The sequence below is a fragment of the Thalassophryne amazonica genome, chromosome 10, assembly GCF_902500255.1.
Source record: "Thalassophryne amazonica chromosome 10, fThaAma1.1, whole genome shotgun sequence".
Lineage (NCBI taxonomy): Eukaryota > Metazoa > Chordata > Actinopteri > Batrachoidiformes > Batrachoididae > Thalassophryne > Thalassophryne amazonica.
Window position 1 is genome coordinate 63,892,323 of NC_047112.1, and position 15,835 is coordinate 63,908,157.

At 40.7% G+C, this 15,835-nt stretch overlaps 1 protein-coding gene across 1 annotated transcript in view; it reads left to right on the forward strand.

Moving 5' to 3' along the window:
* ptprc (protein tyrosine phosphatase receptor type C) overlaps positions 1-15,835 on the forward strand; it is a 115,052-nt gene extending 99,217 nt beyond the window's left edge. The window contains exons 25-30 of the mRNA XM_034180122.1: positions 1,990-2,126; positions 2,279-2,413; positions 11,512-11,634; positions 11,962-12,128; positions 13,180-13,315; positions 14,984-15,835. Coding sequence (XP_034036013.1) covers positions 1,990-2,126; positions 2,279-2,413; positions 11,512-11,634; positions 11,962-12,128; positions 13,180-13,315; positions 14,984-15,268 — 983 coding nt within the window. The 3' untranslated portion in view covers positions 15,269-15,835. The remainder of the gene's footprint in view (positions 1-1,989; positions 2,127-2,278; positions 2,414-11,511; positions 11,635-11,961; positions 12,129-13,179; positions 13,316-14,983) is intronic.

The window sequence follows — 15,835 nt, forward strand, 5'->3', positions numbered from 1 at the left end:
CCCCTTTAACATCAATGACAGCTTGGAGTCTTTTGTGGTAGTTATGGATGAGGCTCTCTGATGGTAAACCTGCCCATTCTTCTTGGCAAAAAAGCCTCCAGTTCCTGTAAATTCCTTGGCTGTCTTGCATGAAGTACACATTTGAGATCCCTCCAGAGTGGCTCAATGATATTGAGGTCAGGAGACTGAGATGAGCACTCCAGAACATTCACTTTATTCTGCTGTAGCCAATGACAGGTCGACTTGACCTTGTGTTTTGGATCATTGCCATGTTGGAATGTTCAAATACATCTCATGCGCAGCTTCTGAGATGATGAGTGCAAATTTTACTCCAGTATTTTCTGTTACATGCTGCATTCATCCTGCCATTAATTGTGACCAAGTTTCCTGTGCCTTTGTAGCTCACATATCCCCAAAACATCAGTGATCCACCTCCGTGCTTCACAGTAGAATGGGTATACCTTTCATCAAAGGCCTTGTTGACTCCTCTCCAAATGTAACATTTATGGTTGTGGCCAAATGATAAAGTCTGGTCTCATCATTCCAGATGAATTTGTTCTCTGTGCTGTTTGGCATATTGTAAGTGGGTTACTTTGTGGCATTTGTGTAGTAAATGCTTTCTTCTGACGACTCCACCATTCAGCCCATTTTTCTTCAAGTGCCAATCTTGAAACAGCCACACCACTTTTTTTCAGAGAGTCCTGTATTTCAGCAGAAGTTACTTGTGTTTTTGTTTTTTGTTTTGTTGTGTTTTTTGCATCCTGGACAATTTTCCTGCCAGTTGTTGCTGAGATTTTTGTTGGTGTACCTGACTGTGGTTTGGTTCCAACAGAATCCCTCATTTTCCACTTCTTAATTAGAGTTTGAACACTGCTGATTGGTATTCACAGTCCCTTGGATATCATGTTATATCCATTTCCTGTTGTATACAGTTCAATTACCTTTTCTTTGACAATTCTTTTGCTTTCCCTATGACTCAGATACCAGAAACATCAGTGCAGCAATGGATGAAAGATGCAAGGGTCTGTCAGGAGCCCAGAAACTCACTGACGTTTTATACACACACAATGATTTACAAGCAAACAGATCACAGGTGAGGGTGGTTACCTTTAGTAGCCATTCAAACCCATTTGTGCCAACTTGTGTGTATGTTATCAGGTCAAAATCACCAGAGGATGTAAAGTTTTGATCAGGGTCATTTGGTTAGTTTCTGTTGTCATTATGTTTTAAAAAGAGTATGCACAGTTGTTTGACAATAAATGGCTTCACACAACCACTAACCATGAGTGCAAAAAAGTTTTTGTGTTATCATTCATATTCTTTGAAAAGTGGCCACAAAATCAAAAATTCTACCAGGGTATCTAAACTTTTGAGCACAACTGTATCCATCCCCTGAGTCATTGAAAGAAAACTGTCTGTAAAAGTGATTATGTTATATACTAACGACAGCTCATGTTTATGCATTCCATTATTTTGACTTTGTTGTTTAATTTATGTCATGCTGTAGAGATTTATTTTAACTAATAACTTAAAGGGCATACTTTTAGAAAATTTTATATGGGGCAACGTGCTGAAAACAGACAAACACATAAACAGCAATGAAAACATAACTGGGGCAGAGGAAATAATGTAAGAATCCAGTTTTTGTTTCTGATGTTGAGGATATTGGTGACTTTTCTGCATATTAGTTTTGGATTATCTCCCACCTCTCTTATTATTAAAATGAAGTTAATGTATAGAACACCGCCAATTCATTCCATACAGACCAACTTTTTAAAAAATCTCTTTTGCATTGCAGAGACTCCCCACCTATAAAAACTGGAGGACATTTAACACAGGAGTGACAGAAGAAAACAAAAAGAAAAATCGTTCACCATCTGTAATTCCATGTGAGTAAACGTATACATGATGCTGTATACATAAAAAAGTGATACTCATACACATTTTTAAAGTCTTCGTTTTGTACTCACTTTGATCTGATGCGTGTAGATGATTACAACAGAGTGTTGGTGAAGCTCAGCGAGGAGCAGAGTGAGGAGAGTTACCATGACGAAGACGGCGAGGAATACTCTTCTGATGAAGATGACGAGGAGTCCACTAAATATATCAATGCCTCCCACATCAGTGTACGTTATTCTATCAACGCTCACAGTTTCTTTAACAGCGCATTCCTGTAATTGGCTGGTTGGATATGAATCCAAGTGACAAAAATCTTGACAGATCTTATTTGTATGCATGATGTACAACAATGAATGGATGTGTTTTGTTGCCCACACAGGGATACTGGGGCCCACGCAGCTTCATCACAGCACAAACTCCGCTGCTAGAAACCACTGCTGACTTCTTGATGATGATTTACCAGAAAAAAACCTTGATAGTTGTCATGTTTTCTGATGGCAGTGAAGACAACAAGGTGTGCACACATACAGTTTATACAGGGAGGGTCTACAACCCCTGGCAAAAATTATGGAATCACCGGCCTCGGAGGATGTTCATTCAGTTGTTTAATTTTGTAGAAAAAAAGCAGATCACAGACATGACACAAAACTAAAATCATTTCAAATGGCAACTTTCTGGCTTTAAGAAACACTATAAGAAATCAAGAAAAAAAGATTGTGGCAGTCAGTAACAGTTACTTTTTTAGACCAATCAGAGGAAAAAAATATGGACTCACTCAATTCTGAGGAATAAATTATGGAATCACCCTGTAAATTTTCATCCCCCAAATTAACACCTGCATCAAATCAGATCTGCTCATTGACATTGACCCTATGCCATGACATTGACCCTGTGTGTCTTTTTGCAAGGAATGTTTTTGCAATTTTTGCTCTATGGCAAGATGCATTATCATCTTGAAAAATGATTTCATCATCCCCAAACATCCTTTCAATTGTCCAAAATATCAACATAAACTTGTGCATTTATTGATGATGTAATGACAGCCATCTCCCCAGTGCCTTTACCTGACATGCAGCCCCATATCATCAATGACTGTGGAAATTTACATGTTCTCTTCAGGCAGTCATCTTTATAAATCTTATTGGAAAGGCACCAAACAAAAGTTCCAGCATCATCACCTTGCCCAATGCAGATTCGACATTCATCACTGAATATGACTTTCATCCAGTCATCCACAGTCCACGATTGCTTTTCCTTAGCCCATTGTAACCTTGTTTTTTTCTGTTTAGGTGTTAATGATGCCTTTCGTTTAGCTTTTCTGTATGTAAATCCCATTTCCTTTAGGCGGTTTCTTACAGTTCGGTCATAGACGTTGACTCCAGTTTCCTCCCATTCGTTCCTCATTTGTTTTGTTGTACATTTTTCGATTTTTGAGACATGTTGCTTTAAGTTTTCTGTCTTGACACTTTGATGTCTTCTTTGATCTACCAGTATGTTTGCCTTTAACAACCTTCCCCTGTTGTTTGTATTTGGTCCAGAGTTTAGACACAGCTGACTGTGAACAACCAACATCTTTTGCAACATTGCGTGATGATTTACTCTCTTTTAAGAGTTTGATAATCCTCTCCTTTGTTTCAATTGACATCTCTCGTGTTGGAGCCATGATTCATGTCAGTCCACTTGGTGCAACAGCTCTCCAAGGTGTGTTCACTCCTTTTTAGATGCAGACTAACGAGCAGATCTGATATGATGCAGGTGTTAGCTTTGGGGATGAAAATTTACAGGGTGATGCCATAATTTTTTCCTCAGAATGGAGTGATTCCATATTTTTTTCTTCTGCTTGGTCTAAAAAAGTAACCGTTACTGACTGCCACAATCTTTTTTTCTTGATTTCTTATAGTGTTTCTTAAAGCCAGAAAGTTGCCATTTGAAATGACTTTAGTTTTGTGTCATGTCTGTGATCTGCTTTTTTTCTACAAAATTAAACAACTGAATGAACATCCTCCGAGGCCGGTGATTCCATCATTTTTGCCAGGGGTTGTACTAGTCCTAGGGTCCACTGGTCCTAGCCTCTTTATATTGTTTTATTGTGTATATTACAACCCTAAACTGATTTTAAAGTTCACAAATAAATATAATACTTTCAAATAGCTAACAAACCAGATCCAGTTTTATTCAATTTACAAAAAAACATGATTCTGTTAACATACACCATTAATCACCTTTAATTGTACTGTTGTCTATAAATCTGTTGAATTGAAACTCAACAAATAATGGTAATTCACCATAATTAAATGGGGGTTTTTTTCATTTAGATTTTTGTCACATTACTTAACCTACTTTAGTGTAACATATAGCCTACCATAAATTAAAAACAATGTCAACATGCTCTCCTTAATACTAGGACTGGGACTAGTGGACCCTCTCCATGACTAGTGGGAAGTTCCCGTCTAGACTGTAACTGTCTGAATCTGTCTGTCTGTTATTAGTTAGTTCATTACTCTGTCCTATGGAAAACCCAGAATCCATAGTTAGGTCATCATTTTTTCAGGAGGCATGTAAAATTAACAAAAATGTGCAAAATTATGATCCTAAGTATGTTTGTTTTAAGCACATTATAAATCCCTTTTCTTGCTAGGCCATTAGCATAGTGTTATGTTATGCTAGTGATTTTTTCATGCTAACATTAGCCTATTAGCATCATGTTATATGATGCTAGCGAATTGTCATGCTAGCGTAGCCCTTTACCATGTTGTTATGTGCCGCTATAGTGACTTTTCAAGACAAGTGAATGATTAACTGTCATGATTCTCAGGAGAGCTGGGCACAGCAGGAGGCAGGAGGCACAATGCAGACTCACAAGCAGGTGGTAGGATATAAAGGCTTTATCGAAAATACTGGCAGAGAGTCTGGTACACAAAAAGGCAGTCAACAAGGCAAAGGCACAGGCAGGTGTAAAGCAAGAACGTCATCAAAAAATACAGGCTGAGGTCAGAGCACGGCAGTCAAAGTTACAAGGGCAAGACAAAAGGCGAGGTCGAGAAAAACAGGCACGGTCGGCAACAAGGAAGTATGGCTAGGAACAAAGAACTATGGTACATGAGCTGGAACAGAGATAGGAACAAACAAGCAAGTGAAAAGAAAAGTAGCAGGGCTTAAATACACAGTGGTTTAATTAGGATGTGATTTGAAGCAGGTGTGGTGAGCGGGCAGGAGGAGGGCGTAGACTAACAAAGATGAGAGGCAACTTTGTGAGACAAGAGAGTGCTGTGACAGGTGGATGTACCCTGCTCAGTGTGCCGCTCTCATTGGAGCGACAATGTACAGAATGTGTCTCTTTGTCCCAGATAGATCTCTTTCAGTGCAGCTTCTTGTTCTGACTTTACCACAAAGTTAACACCCAAGTCTTTCATTGCCAAATGTAAATGTCATCAAACCATTCCAGTCGTATCTTTCTGAACTCTTCCGCATCAAACTCCATCATGTCAATGTTTACAGTGTGCTTGAGCAATAACAGGTGAAGTTGCTCATAAACTTTAAGTTTCTTAAATATTTATTATGGCCACTCTTAAAACTTCAGTTCTCTTTATAATTTTATTACTGGTAAATTTTAGAATTAATTTAGATGAGATATACTCATTATCTCACAAGAATATATCACAATTATCTGGGAACTACTTTTTGTGCAGGAATTCATCAAGCACGTCGGCCACGGGCGCGTATTAACACAGAATAACCAGAAACTGTACAGTTGTTCGGCCATAACGAGAGAGTCCACTTTTAGCTTGTCATAAGCTAAGCTAGTGGCGCTCATCAGAGTGTGAGGTGGATGAGGAGATGACAAACAAAATGGGGTGTGGCCAACAGAGATGAGGATTTACTGGTGAAAGGCAAGAGAGTGCAGTGATCAAAGGATGAGACTGTGAAACAAATGAGACTGCGTGTGAACGCATGAGAAACAAGATGAGAAGAGACAGACATGGGAGTGCAGTGACAGCATGGACATGACTAAAACCCATAATCAAACTATACTACACTAGCAAGACAGAGAAGAACAACTCGAACCAAAGTCTGCATGGAATAACAAGAACAGATTAATCCTTGACAATAAATAGAAAAGAAAGCAACAAGAAAATCAAAAGCTGAAACTAGAATGGAACTGACATGTGGTGAGCTGTAAAACACAAAATATAACTAACGACTCAAATGAACAACGTGACAAATAAAACCTGTGACAAAAAGCAACCATGATCAAAAATGAAAGACCCTGGATCAAAGATTAAACTAAACAAGAATGGAACTCAACATGTGGCTGAAGTGTGATGAACAAAAAGCAACAAGCTGTGGCAAAAGCAATGATGAACAAAAATCAAAGACAGTGGATCAAAGACTAAACTGCGACCATGAGGCAGTCAGAGTCCGTGGACATTTTTAAGTCAAGACTGAAAACCTATTTTTATTCTCTTTCTTATGAATATTTTTTTTTTGTATCTGTTTTATTCTTTTACTTCTGTTTTTAATTATGTATTTGAAATTTTTTATTCATTTTTAATTATTTATTTAAATTTTATGTTGAATTATTTTGTGTAAGGTGCCTCGAGGCGGCTTTTGCTGTGATTTGGTGCATTATAAGCTAATTAAATTAAATTAAATTAATCTAAACCAGAATGGAACTCAAGATGTGGCTGATGTGTGAGGAGCAGAAAACAAGCAGCTGTGACAAAAGCAAAATAAACAGGTGATCAAAAAAGCAGACAAAAGAACTCAATAAAGACAGAAAACATAACTGTTGAGTACTGAGCAGGAGCAAGTCATGACATTAACTCTATAGTGAATCACTGCTCTCCTCACTCAGGTCCTCAGCGATGGAAGCACATTGCATTCACTGAATAAAAAATAAAATAATTAAAACCCTTATCTCGTAATTAGAGAAATGATCTCGTAATTATGAGTTCCAGATCTCATTATTATGAGTTCCAGATCTCATTATTATGAGCTCAGGGAAGGTGCCATAGAACCACATACTCCACGTTCACTCCATTCCAATCCCTCAGTAAAGACAATTCCCAAGTCATAATCAAAAATCGGCCGTTTTGTAAATGATGACGGTGCAATGTGATTAGACACAAAGTGTGGATTTTTCTCTAAGGTGTTCCTGGATGAATTAAATTCATCCAGAGAGAGACATGGGGCCCCCAAACTGGCATGCACCCCGGTTGGGGGTGAGTCCTCTGCATGGGGGGGCTAGAGCCAATCCCAGCAATCATAGGGTGTGACACAGGGTACCCCCTGGACAGGATGCTAGTCTATCACAGGGCTTTTTTTAACCATATTGTTTAAAATAAATAAATAAATACATTTTGGAAAGTGGAGTGGAAGTGGAAGACAGGCTGAGAAAAGACGTGAATATCTTCAAGCAGCAATGTGATTTCATGCCAAGAAAGAGCACTACGCATGCAGTGTTTGTGCTGAGATTGCTGACTAGAGAAGGCTTAAAGCAGTTGAACTATGTGATTGTGGACATAGAGAAAGCTTATGACAGAGTGCCAAGAAAGGAGTTGTGGTATTCTACAAGAATGTCTGGAGTGCCAGAGAAGTATGTGAAGGTGGTGCAGGATATTCATAAGGACAGTGTAATAGTGGTGAAATGCGCAGTAGGGATAGGAGACTGCAATCTCGTTTGAACCCTCCATGATATCGCGGGATTTGGCCACTTAATGGGGGCCTCCATTTAATATATACAGAGCATACCTTCACATAGATAAATGGTGTACTGTTTTGTTTTCCGCTGCAATCACTGAAGCAATCGCGAAAAGTATTTTTTTGTTTTCGGTTCCCAGTGGAGAAGAAAAGATGAAGCTAGTGGGATATGTTGTGTCGGTAAGTGTTAGCCTACACAGCTAACCGGACTAGCTGTGTTCTCTCACCTGCAAAACTGCTTTTAAACTTTTGAGCTCCGGATCGTAAATAAACCACAACACTTGTCCACTTTCCACCGCATCGTCACTTTTTCTTTGCATTTTCACTTGGTTTGTGTGTAATTTGCCCAGAAACCCATTGAAAATCCCGTGGTTGGTCCCCCAGAAGTAGAGAAATTACGTCATATGCGTCATATTTTACCCCTTTAGCGCCCGCCCCAAACTAGACTACGGGCTCTGGTCTCAAGCTAGATGTGGGATTGCATCAAGGATCAACTCTGAGCCCTTTCTTTATATGTATTGGTGATGAACAGATTAATGGACAAGATCAGATGGGAGTCTCCATGGACTATGATGTTTGCAGATGACAATGTAATCTGTATTGAGAGGAGAGAGTAGGCTGGGACAAGCCTGGCGAGGTAGAGGTATGCTCTGGAGATGAAAGTCAGTCAGAGCAAGAAAAAGTACGTTTGTGAATGAGTGAATGTTGTGGCAATAGATGAGTTTAAATATTTGGAGTCAGCTGTTCAAAGAGTGTGGTAGAGAGGTGAGGAAAGTGCAGGAAAGGTAGAGAAGAGGGGCAGGAGTGATTATGATAGAAGAGTATCTGCAAGAGTGAAAATCAAAGGTTACAAGCTACTATGTTGTGTATGGCTTATCGGCCATGGCTCTAACAAAAAGATAGGAGGTGAAGCTGGAATTGGCCGAGCTGATAAAATTGGTAGGATGGTTTGGAAATAAAGTCAAAAAGGTGAGACTGAGATGGTTTGGGGGACGACAGTTATAAAAGATGAAGGATGCTAAGGATGGAGCCACCAGGCAGGAGGCAAACAGGCAGACCATGCAGATGGGTGGTGTGGAGAGGAGGGATGGAGAGGGATGCTCTACTAGGGCAACGCCTAAAGAGAGCAAGAGTGAGTCCCTTCAGCTGCTCCCTTGTTCTCACTCAGGGTCGCCACAGCTAATCCCAGGTGGATCTGCATGTTAAATTGGCACATGTTTTACACCGGACGCCCTTCCTGATGCAACTCCACATTATATGGAGAAAGGTGGTGGGGGTTGAAACCAAGTGTACTAACCACTTGGTCACCACCCTGTCCTAAAGGGAGCATGAAAAAAAAAGAATATTTCTAAGGTATGAGATCGGGGACAAATTAAAGGAAAAATGTAATTAAATAAATTGGAGACTCCTTAAGAAAGATTTAAAGAGAAAACTATGTTTAAAGTCCAAATGAAGTGATTTAGACGGGAAAAATATCAATTACTGCTCAAAGAGGACAATTCTGGGTATGTGGGGGGGGGGGGGGGGGGGGGGGTAATCAATCAATCAATCAATCAATTTTTTATATAGCGCCAAATCACAACAAACAGTTGCCCCAAGGCGCTTTATATTGTAAGGCAAGGCCATACAATAATTATGTAAAACCCCAACGGTCAAAACGACCCCCTGTGAGCAAGCACTGGCTACAGGGGGAAGGAAAAACTCCCTTTTAACAGGAAGAAACCTCCAGCAGAACCAGGCTCAGGGAGGGGCAGTCTTCTGCTAGGACTGGTTGGGGCTGAGGGAGAGAACCAGGAAAAAGACATGCTGTGGAGGGGAGCAGAGATCGATCACTAATGATTAAATGCAGAGTGGTGCATACAGAGCAAAAAGAGAAAGAACAGTGCATCATGGGAACCCCCCAGCAGTCTACGTCTATAGCAGCATAACTAAGGGATGGTTCAGGGTCACCTGATCCAGCCCTAACTATAAGCTTTAGCAAAAAGGAAAGTTTTAAGCCTAATCTTAAAAGTAGAGAGGGTGTCTGTCTCCCTGATCTGAATTGGGAGCTGGTTCCACAGGAGAGGAGCCTGAAAGCTGAAGGCTCTGCCTCCCATTCTACTCTTACAAACCCTAGGAACTACAAGTAAGCCTGCAGTCTGAGAGCGAAGCGCTCTATTGGGGTGATATGGTACTACGAGGTCCCTAAGATAAGATGGGACCTGATTATTCAAAACCTTATAAGTAAGAAGAAGAATTTTAAATTCTATTCTAGAATTAACAAGAAGCCAATGAAGAGAGGCCAATATGGGTGAGATATGCTCTCTCCTTCTAGTCCCCGTCAGTACTCTAGCTGCAGCATTTTGAATTAACTGAAGGCTTTTTAGGGAACTTTTATGACAACCTGATAATAATGAATTACAATAGTCCAGCCTAGAGGAAATAAATGCATGAATTAGTTTTTCAGCATCACTCTGAGACAAGACCTTTCTGATTTTAGAGATATTGCGTAAATGCAAAAAAGCAGTCCTACATATTTGTTTAATATGCGCTTTGAATGACATATCCTGATCGAAAATGACTCCAAGATTTCTCACAGTATTACTAGAGGTCAGGGTAATGCCATACCTATGGCATGCTCTAATCTCTGTAATAAAATTTTATGGTCAACAGTATCAAAAGCAGCACTGAGGTCTAACAGAACAAGCACAGAGATGAGTCCACTGTCCGAGGCCATAAGAAGATCATTTGTAACCTTCACTAATGCTGTTTCTGTACTATGATGAATTCTAAAACCTGACTGACACTCTTCAAATAGACCATTCCTCTGCAAATGATCAGTTAGCTGTTTTACAACTACCCTTTCAGTGTCAGTTTTGTGACTATAGTTCACTGGGGATCTATGCAAGACACTGACCCCAAAATTGTTCCTAATGTGAAAATGAACACTTTGGTTTGTCAATTCATCAATGGAAAAAAAAAAACAAACAAACCCTAAACTACAAAAATAAATAAAATAAATCTTTCTTACAAGTGGCCGAAATGGGCTTCCTCAGGAGGGTGGCTGGGGTCTCCCTTAGAGATAGGGTGAGAAGTTCGGTCATCTGTGGGGAGCTCGGAGTAGAGCCACTGATCCTTCGCGTTGAAAGGAGCCAACTGAGGTGGTTCAGGCATTTGGTAAGGATGCCCCCTGGGTGCCTCCCTAGGGAGGTGTTCCAGGCACGTCCACCTGGGAGGAGACCCCGGGGAAGACCCAGGACTCGGTGGAGAGATTATATCTCCACACCGGCCTGGGAACGCCTCGGGATCCCCCAGTCAGAGGTGGTAAATGTGGCCCAGGAAAGGGAAGTCTGGGGTCCCCTGCTTGAGCTGTTGCCCCCGCGACCCGAACCCAGAAAAGCGGTTGAAGATGATGATGATGAGTGTATCTTTCAATGTGCAATGGATGAACATATAATCAAGATACTGGCCATAAAAACAAAAAAAAATTGTGATTGAAAAATGAACTGAGAACTAAATATCTAGCATGTTTCACTGTCAAATACAAAAAAACACCTCATATGGAATCTGATCTTTTCCTCCCAAAGTGAGATTGACTTAAAACAATAAACCCCACAGAGATGCAAACAGGTTTTGTGAGTGATCACCTCTACGATGTCTGTTTTTGTAACGCCTCCATCCACAGCACACGAGTGTTCAGTCAGACATTTGATGACACACGTGATGTCAAATCTTAACCTACGGACTCGACCACGTCACACCAAATCAAACATTATATTTAATAATGCCTGATTCATCGCTGTGTTAGAGTTTCAGAGTAATACAGAGAAGCCTGCAGAGTTGTGGGAGGGGTTCTGCCCCAAACGACAGTGCACAGACACATTTTATGTTTCATATAGTCTATAATGTGAATGTGTGTTTTTCTGTTGATAGGAGTCTGACAGCGTCTACTGGGGAACAGAGAAGAAAACATTTGGTGAAATTGAGGTGGAGGTGACAAGTACAGACACCTCCCCGACCTACATCACCCGCAACCTGCTGATCAGTCACATCAAGGTGCGCTCAGCGTTAACAAAGGCAGAGATATTTCAGGTTTAACCCTCTCCCAAAATGTGCCACCCACAGCCACGGCCCAAAAGTTCTATTTCTTTATTTATTTTGCTTCAGAATTAGACAGTGTTTTGAAGTCCTAAATGAACTACAGTAATTCTTTCATAAAGTGACTCTTACAAAACACATAATGAAACACTAAATGAAGCAGACAGCTATTTAAATTACTAACTGAGCCAAATTAATGCTGAAATATTTTCTTTTCTTGGACAATTGCGGTAATCACATTTGCAAAAGTCAGAACATGTCACTGATCCACACTTTCATCCTCAGAGGAAAGAGAGTCGGCAGGTCAAACAGTTCCACTTTGTTCCGTGGGGGAAGACGGCGCTGCCAGAGAAGCCCGACGGTCTGATCAACATGATCAAAGACATGAAGAAGGTCAGCGGCTTTGACAGCAGCAGATCACAGAGGAGCTCGCCCATCGTGGTGCACTGCAGGTGAGACAGCGTCACACGCTCTGCTGTGCACCAGCTCACGTGCAGTGTGTGTGTGAATACTATGGTGCACAGCACCTACTGGAATGAACTTAATTGTGCAGAGCTGTCCATTAAGTCAAAGCCCAAAATCATAAGTACATAAAAATGTTAAAAACTAGGTATATTAGCTATGGGGCTGGGTGTCAGAATCCAACCTCTCATCCACACGGTGACACCAGGGTGGCTGATCAGTAGGGGAATGAGTGAAATACGGTGGGGATATTATTTGCCCCGTGGCCCCACAGGAACCCTGAACACAAGCCTGCTAACAGGGATCTGGTGAAACAAGAGGTCCTCAAAGGCGGTTCAGGCGGAGCTGGTGATGGTTTGTAACCCAGCAGTTGTGAAGGTGAATCAAGGCTGCAGCATGTGCTCAGACCCCGATCATCTGGGATTTCCCAGCCATCAGACGAGGCTAAGGGGCTCTCCAGGACTGCATGTTTGTTGGCGGGCAACAACATTTCCACGTTAAACAAACCCAGGCACAGGTGTCTCCAGATCGAAAAGCCATCAAGAGACCATGTTCCTTGCCACAGCAAAATGGCATTTGACTGTAAGGACCCCAACCTTCATACAAACGGCTGACCTCTGAGTGACCTTGCACAGCAATTTTAGAATTCACAAAAGTGTGTGACACATTTGGTTAAAAATAAAATTTCTTTCACCATAACCTTTGCCAAAATTCATTCTTTGAGGACAATTTTGGGTCTGTCTTCACTGACAAAGCAAGTTTTGGTAGAAATCAGCAAAAGGACCTGGGAGGTGGAGGTCAACAAATAGACAGACCCCAACAATTGACCTTTGGCCAATTTGACCTAGTTTGGTCAGTTGCAGTCTGCACCTACATACCCGTGCCAACTTTGGTGTAACTTTGCAAAGGAGCTGTAAGAGGTATCAGGGAAGGAACAGTGTGGTTATCTGGCTGATTTAGGCGTGAAGGACTGTTCGCTTTGTGACTTCACTGTGAATGACATCATCATGACTTTGACCTTTGTGTCCTCTCTCTGCTCAGCGATGGCTCGAGCCAGTCTGGAGTTTTCTGTGCTCTGTGGAACCTGCTGGACAGTGCCAAGATGGAGAAAATGCTGGATGTTTTCCAGGTGGCCAAAGCTCTGCGTAAGGAGAGACAAGGCATGATCAGCTCACTGGTAAGCACGTCTGTGCTCCTCTGCACAAACGGCGAGCTCTTCCTCATCATCATCTTCACTTCATACACAAAGCAGTTTTTAATGTATGATCATGTGGAATCATTGTTACTGTGTGTGTGTGTGTGTGTGTGTGTGTGTGTGTGTGTGTGTGTGTGTGTGTGTGTGTGTGTGTGTGTGTGTGTGTGTGTGTGTGTGTGTGTTTTAAATAAAAAATAAATAGTTGAGTGGGAGTTTTGTTATTGGTTGTTTTGGATCAATTAAAACTTTTCATGTTGCTGATGTTTCAGAGGAAACATTCTGCTATGAAATAAAATAATGACAATAATGAAATACATATTACTGTGCCATTTAAATGGAATATTGTAAAATTATCATTATTTAGTGTTTTTATTTTATTTAAAAAAAAAAATTTAAAAAAGTCTTTCATTGATGTTTTTCACTTTGACCAAGCAGGGGCAGCACAGATGCACCAACACTAGAGTCCCTTTATACAGAGTAACAACAATTGAGAATACGCTGCCGTTTTGGGGTCATTTGTGCAGAACCACTGAACTGGCACATTGTTGTGTTTATTTATTGCTACACTGCACACACACGGGGCGCCTGGGAGAACGGTGAAGATGACTTTGTCTGGGTGTGTTTAAATTGTTTTTAGATGTCAGTCTGTGAACATAAGTACCATTATGTTCCAGATTACCTATAAAGGGAAATTAGTTTGTCTGATAAAAAAAAATACAATGAGCATCACACTCATACAGTGAGGCAAATAAGTATTAGATCCACTGTGGATTTTGCAAGTTTTCCCACCTACAAAGAATGGAGAGGTCTGTCATTTTTATTGTAGGTACTAACTGTGAGAGACAGAATCTATATATTTCATATTTCATATATATATATATATATATATATATATATATATATATATATATATATATATATGAAAATCACATTGTGTGATTTTTAAATAATTAATTTGCATTTTAAATAAGTATTTGATACAATAGAAAAACAGACCTTAATATTTGGTACAGAAACCTTTATTTGCAATTATAGAGGTCAGATGTTTCCTGTAGTTCCTGTAGTTCTTCCTGTAGGACCTTGAAATGCTTCTTGTGGAGCCCTTCCTTAGTTGCCCTGGCTGTGTGTTTGGGGTCACTGTCATGCTGGAAGACCCAGCCATGACCCATCTTCAATGCTCTTACTGAGGGAAGGAGGTTGTTTATGAGGACCTTTTAAAACTTATTTTCCCAGCAGGCAAAATTGTGTTGATCCACGTTGAAAGTCTGACATTGAATCAACATAGGAAATACTTTGGATTTGAAAAGTGGATCCATGCAGAAATCCTAACATTAGAGCAACTTGTTATGATACATTTCTCCATGTAATGTGGAGTTGCGTCAGGAAGGGCATCCAATGTAAAACCTGTGCCAAATCAATGTGCAGATGCATCTTGGATTTGCTGTGGCGACCCCGAGTGCAGACAATGGCGCAGCTGAAGGGTCTTACTTACTGTGGGTGTCTGACAGAAATTTAAAATAGAACAAAATACACATGAGCAACCAAACCACATTTCAGTGTCATAGCCATGTTATATTCTGACGTTGTTACATCATCGGAAGATTGATGTTGAAGTGTTGATGATGTTGATGATGTCTGTGTCCCCCACAGGATCAGTACCAGTTCTTGTATGACACGCTGCAGGCGGCCTTCCCAGTCCAGAATGGGGACCTGAAAGCAGTGTCTGCCTCTCAACCTGACTCCATCCAGATTGTCAGTGAAACCAAAACACCAGAGCAAGCTGAGCAGCCAGCTGGTAATACGAGCAACAAACAGCAGGGGGCAGCAGACACAGGAAATGAAGACAGTGAAGATGAGCCTGAGGCGACCAGCAGCTCCAAAACGACACCACTGGAGGACACCAGTAATGGTTCCAGTGTTCCTCTGGAGGTCTGAGAGGGGCGGGGCTACAGGGGGCGGGGATACTGGGGCGTTTTGCCTTTTCTTTGAGGGAGCATGCAGGGATAGGTTGAAGATGTGTGTGTGTGTGTGTGTGTGTGTGTGTGTGTGTGTGTGTGTGTGTGTGTGTGTGTGTGTGTGTGTGTGTGTGTGTGTGTGTGTGTGTGTGTGTGTGTGTGTGTGTGTGTGTGTATGTGTGCGCGTGTGTATATGTTTCATTTGAGTTCTTGCTTTAAATTACTTCATGAATGTATGCACAATGTAAAGCTATAATGCAGAGTGGGTTTGGCAGATTTATTACAGAATTTGAGGACACCTTTTCTAATCGGGAACATCAATATGGCATAAATTACAGAGTAATTTATAAATAGTTTTACGTTAAATGGATGCAAATAATGTTTTCTGTTGATGAAGTTTACCTTGTATGAGAAATGCTGTTGTCAAACTACTTGGAGTTACTGTAAGAAATATCTCAAAGCTAAATTTAAGGTACAGATGATTATTATTGCCGCATGTTGAAGTGGATTATGTATCAAATTTGTTAAATAAATAGATAATAAAGTC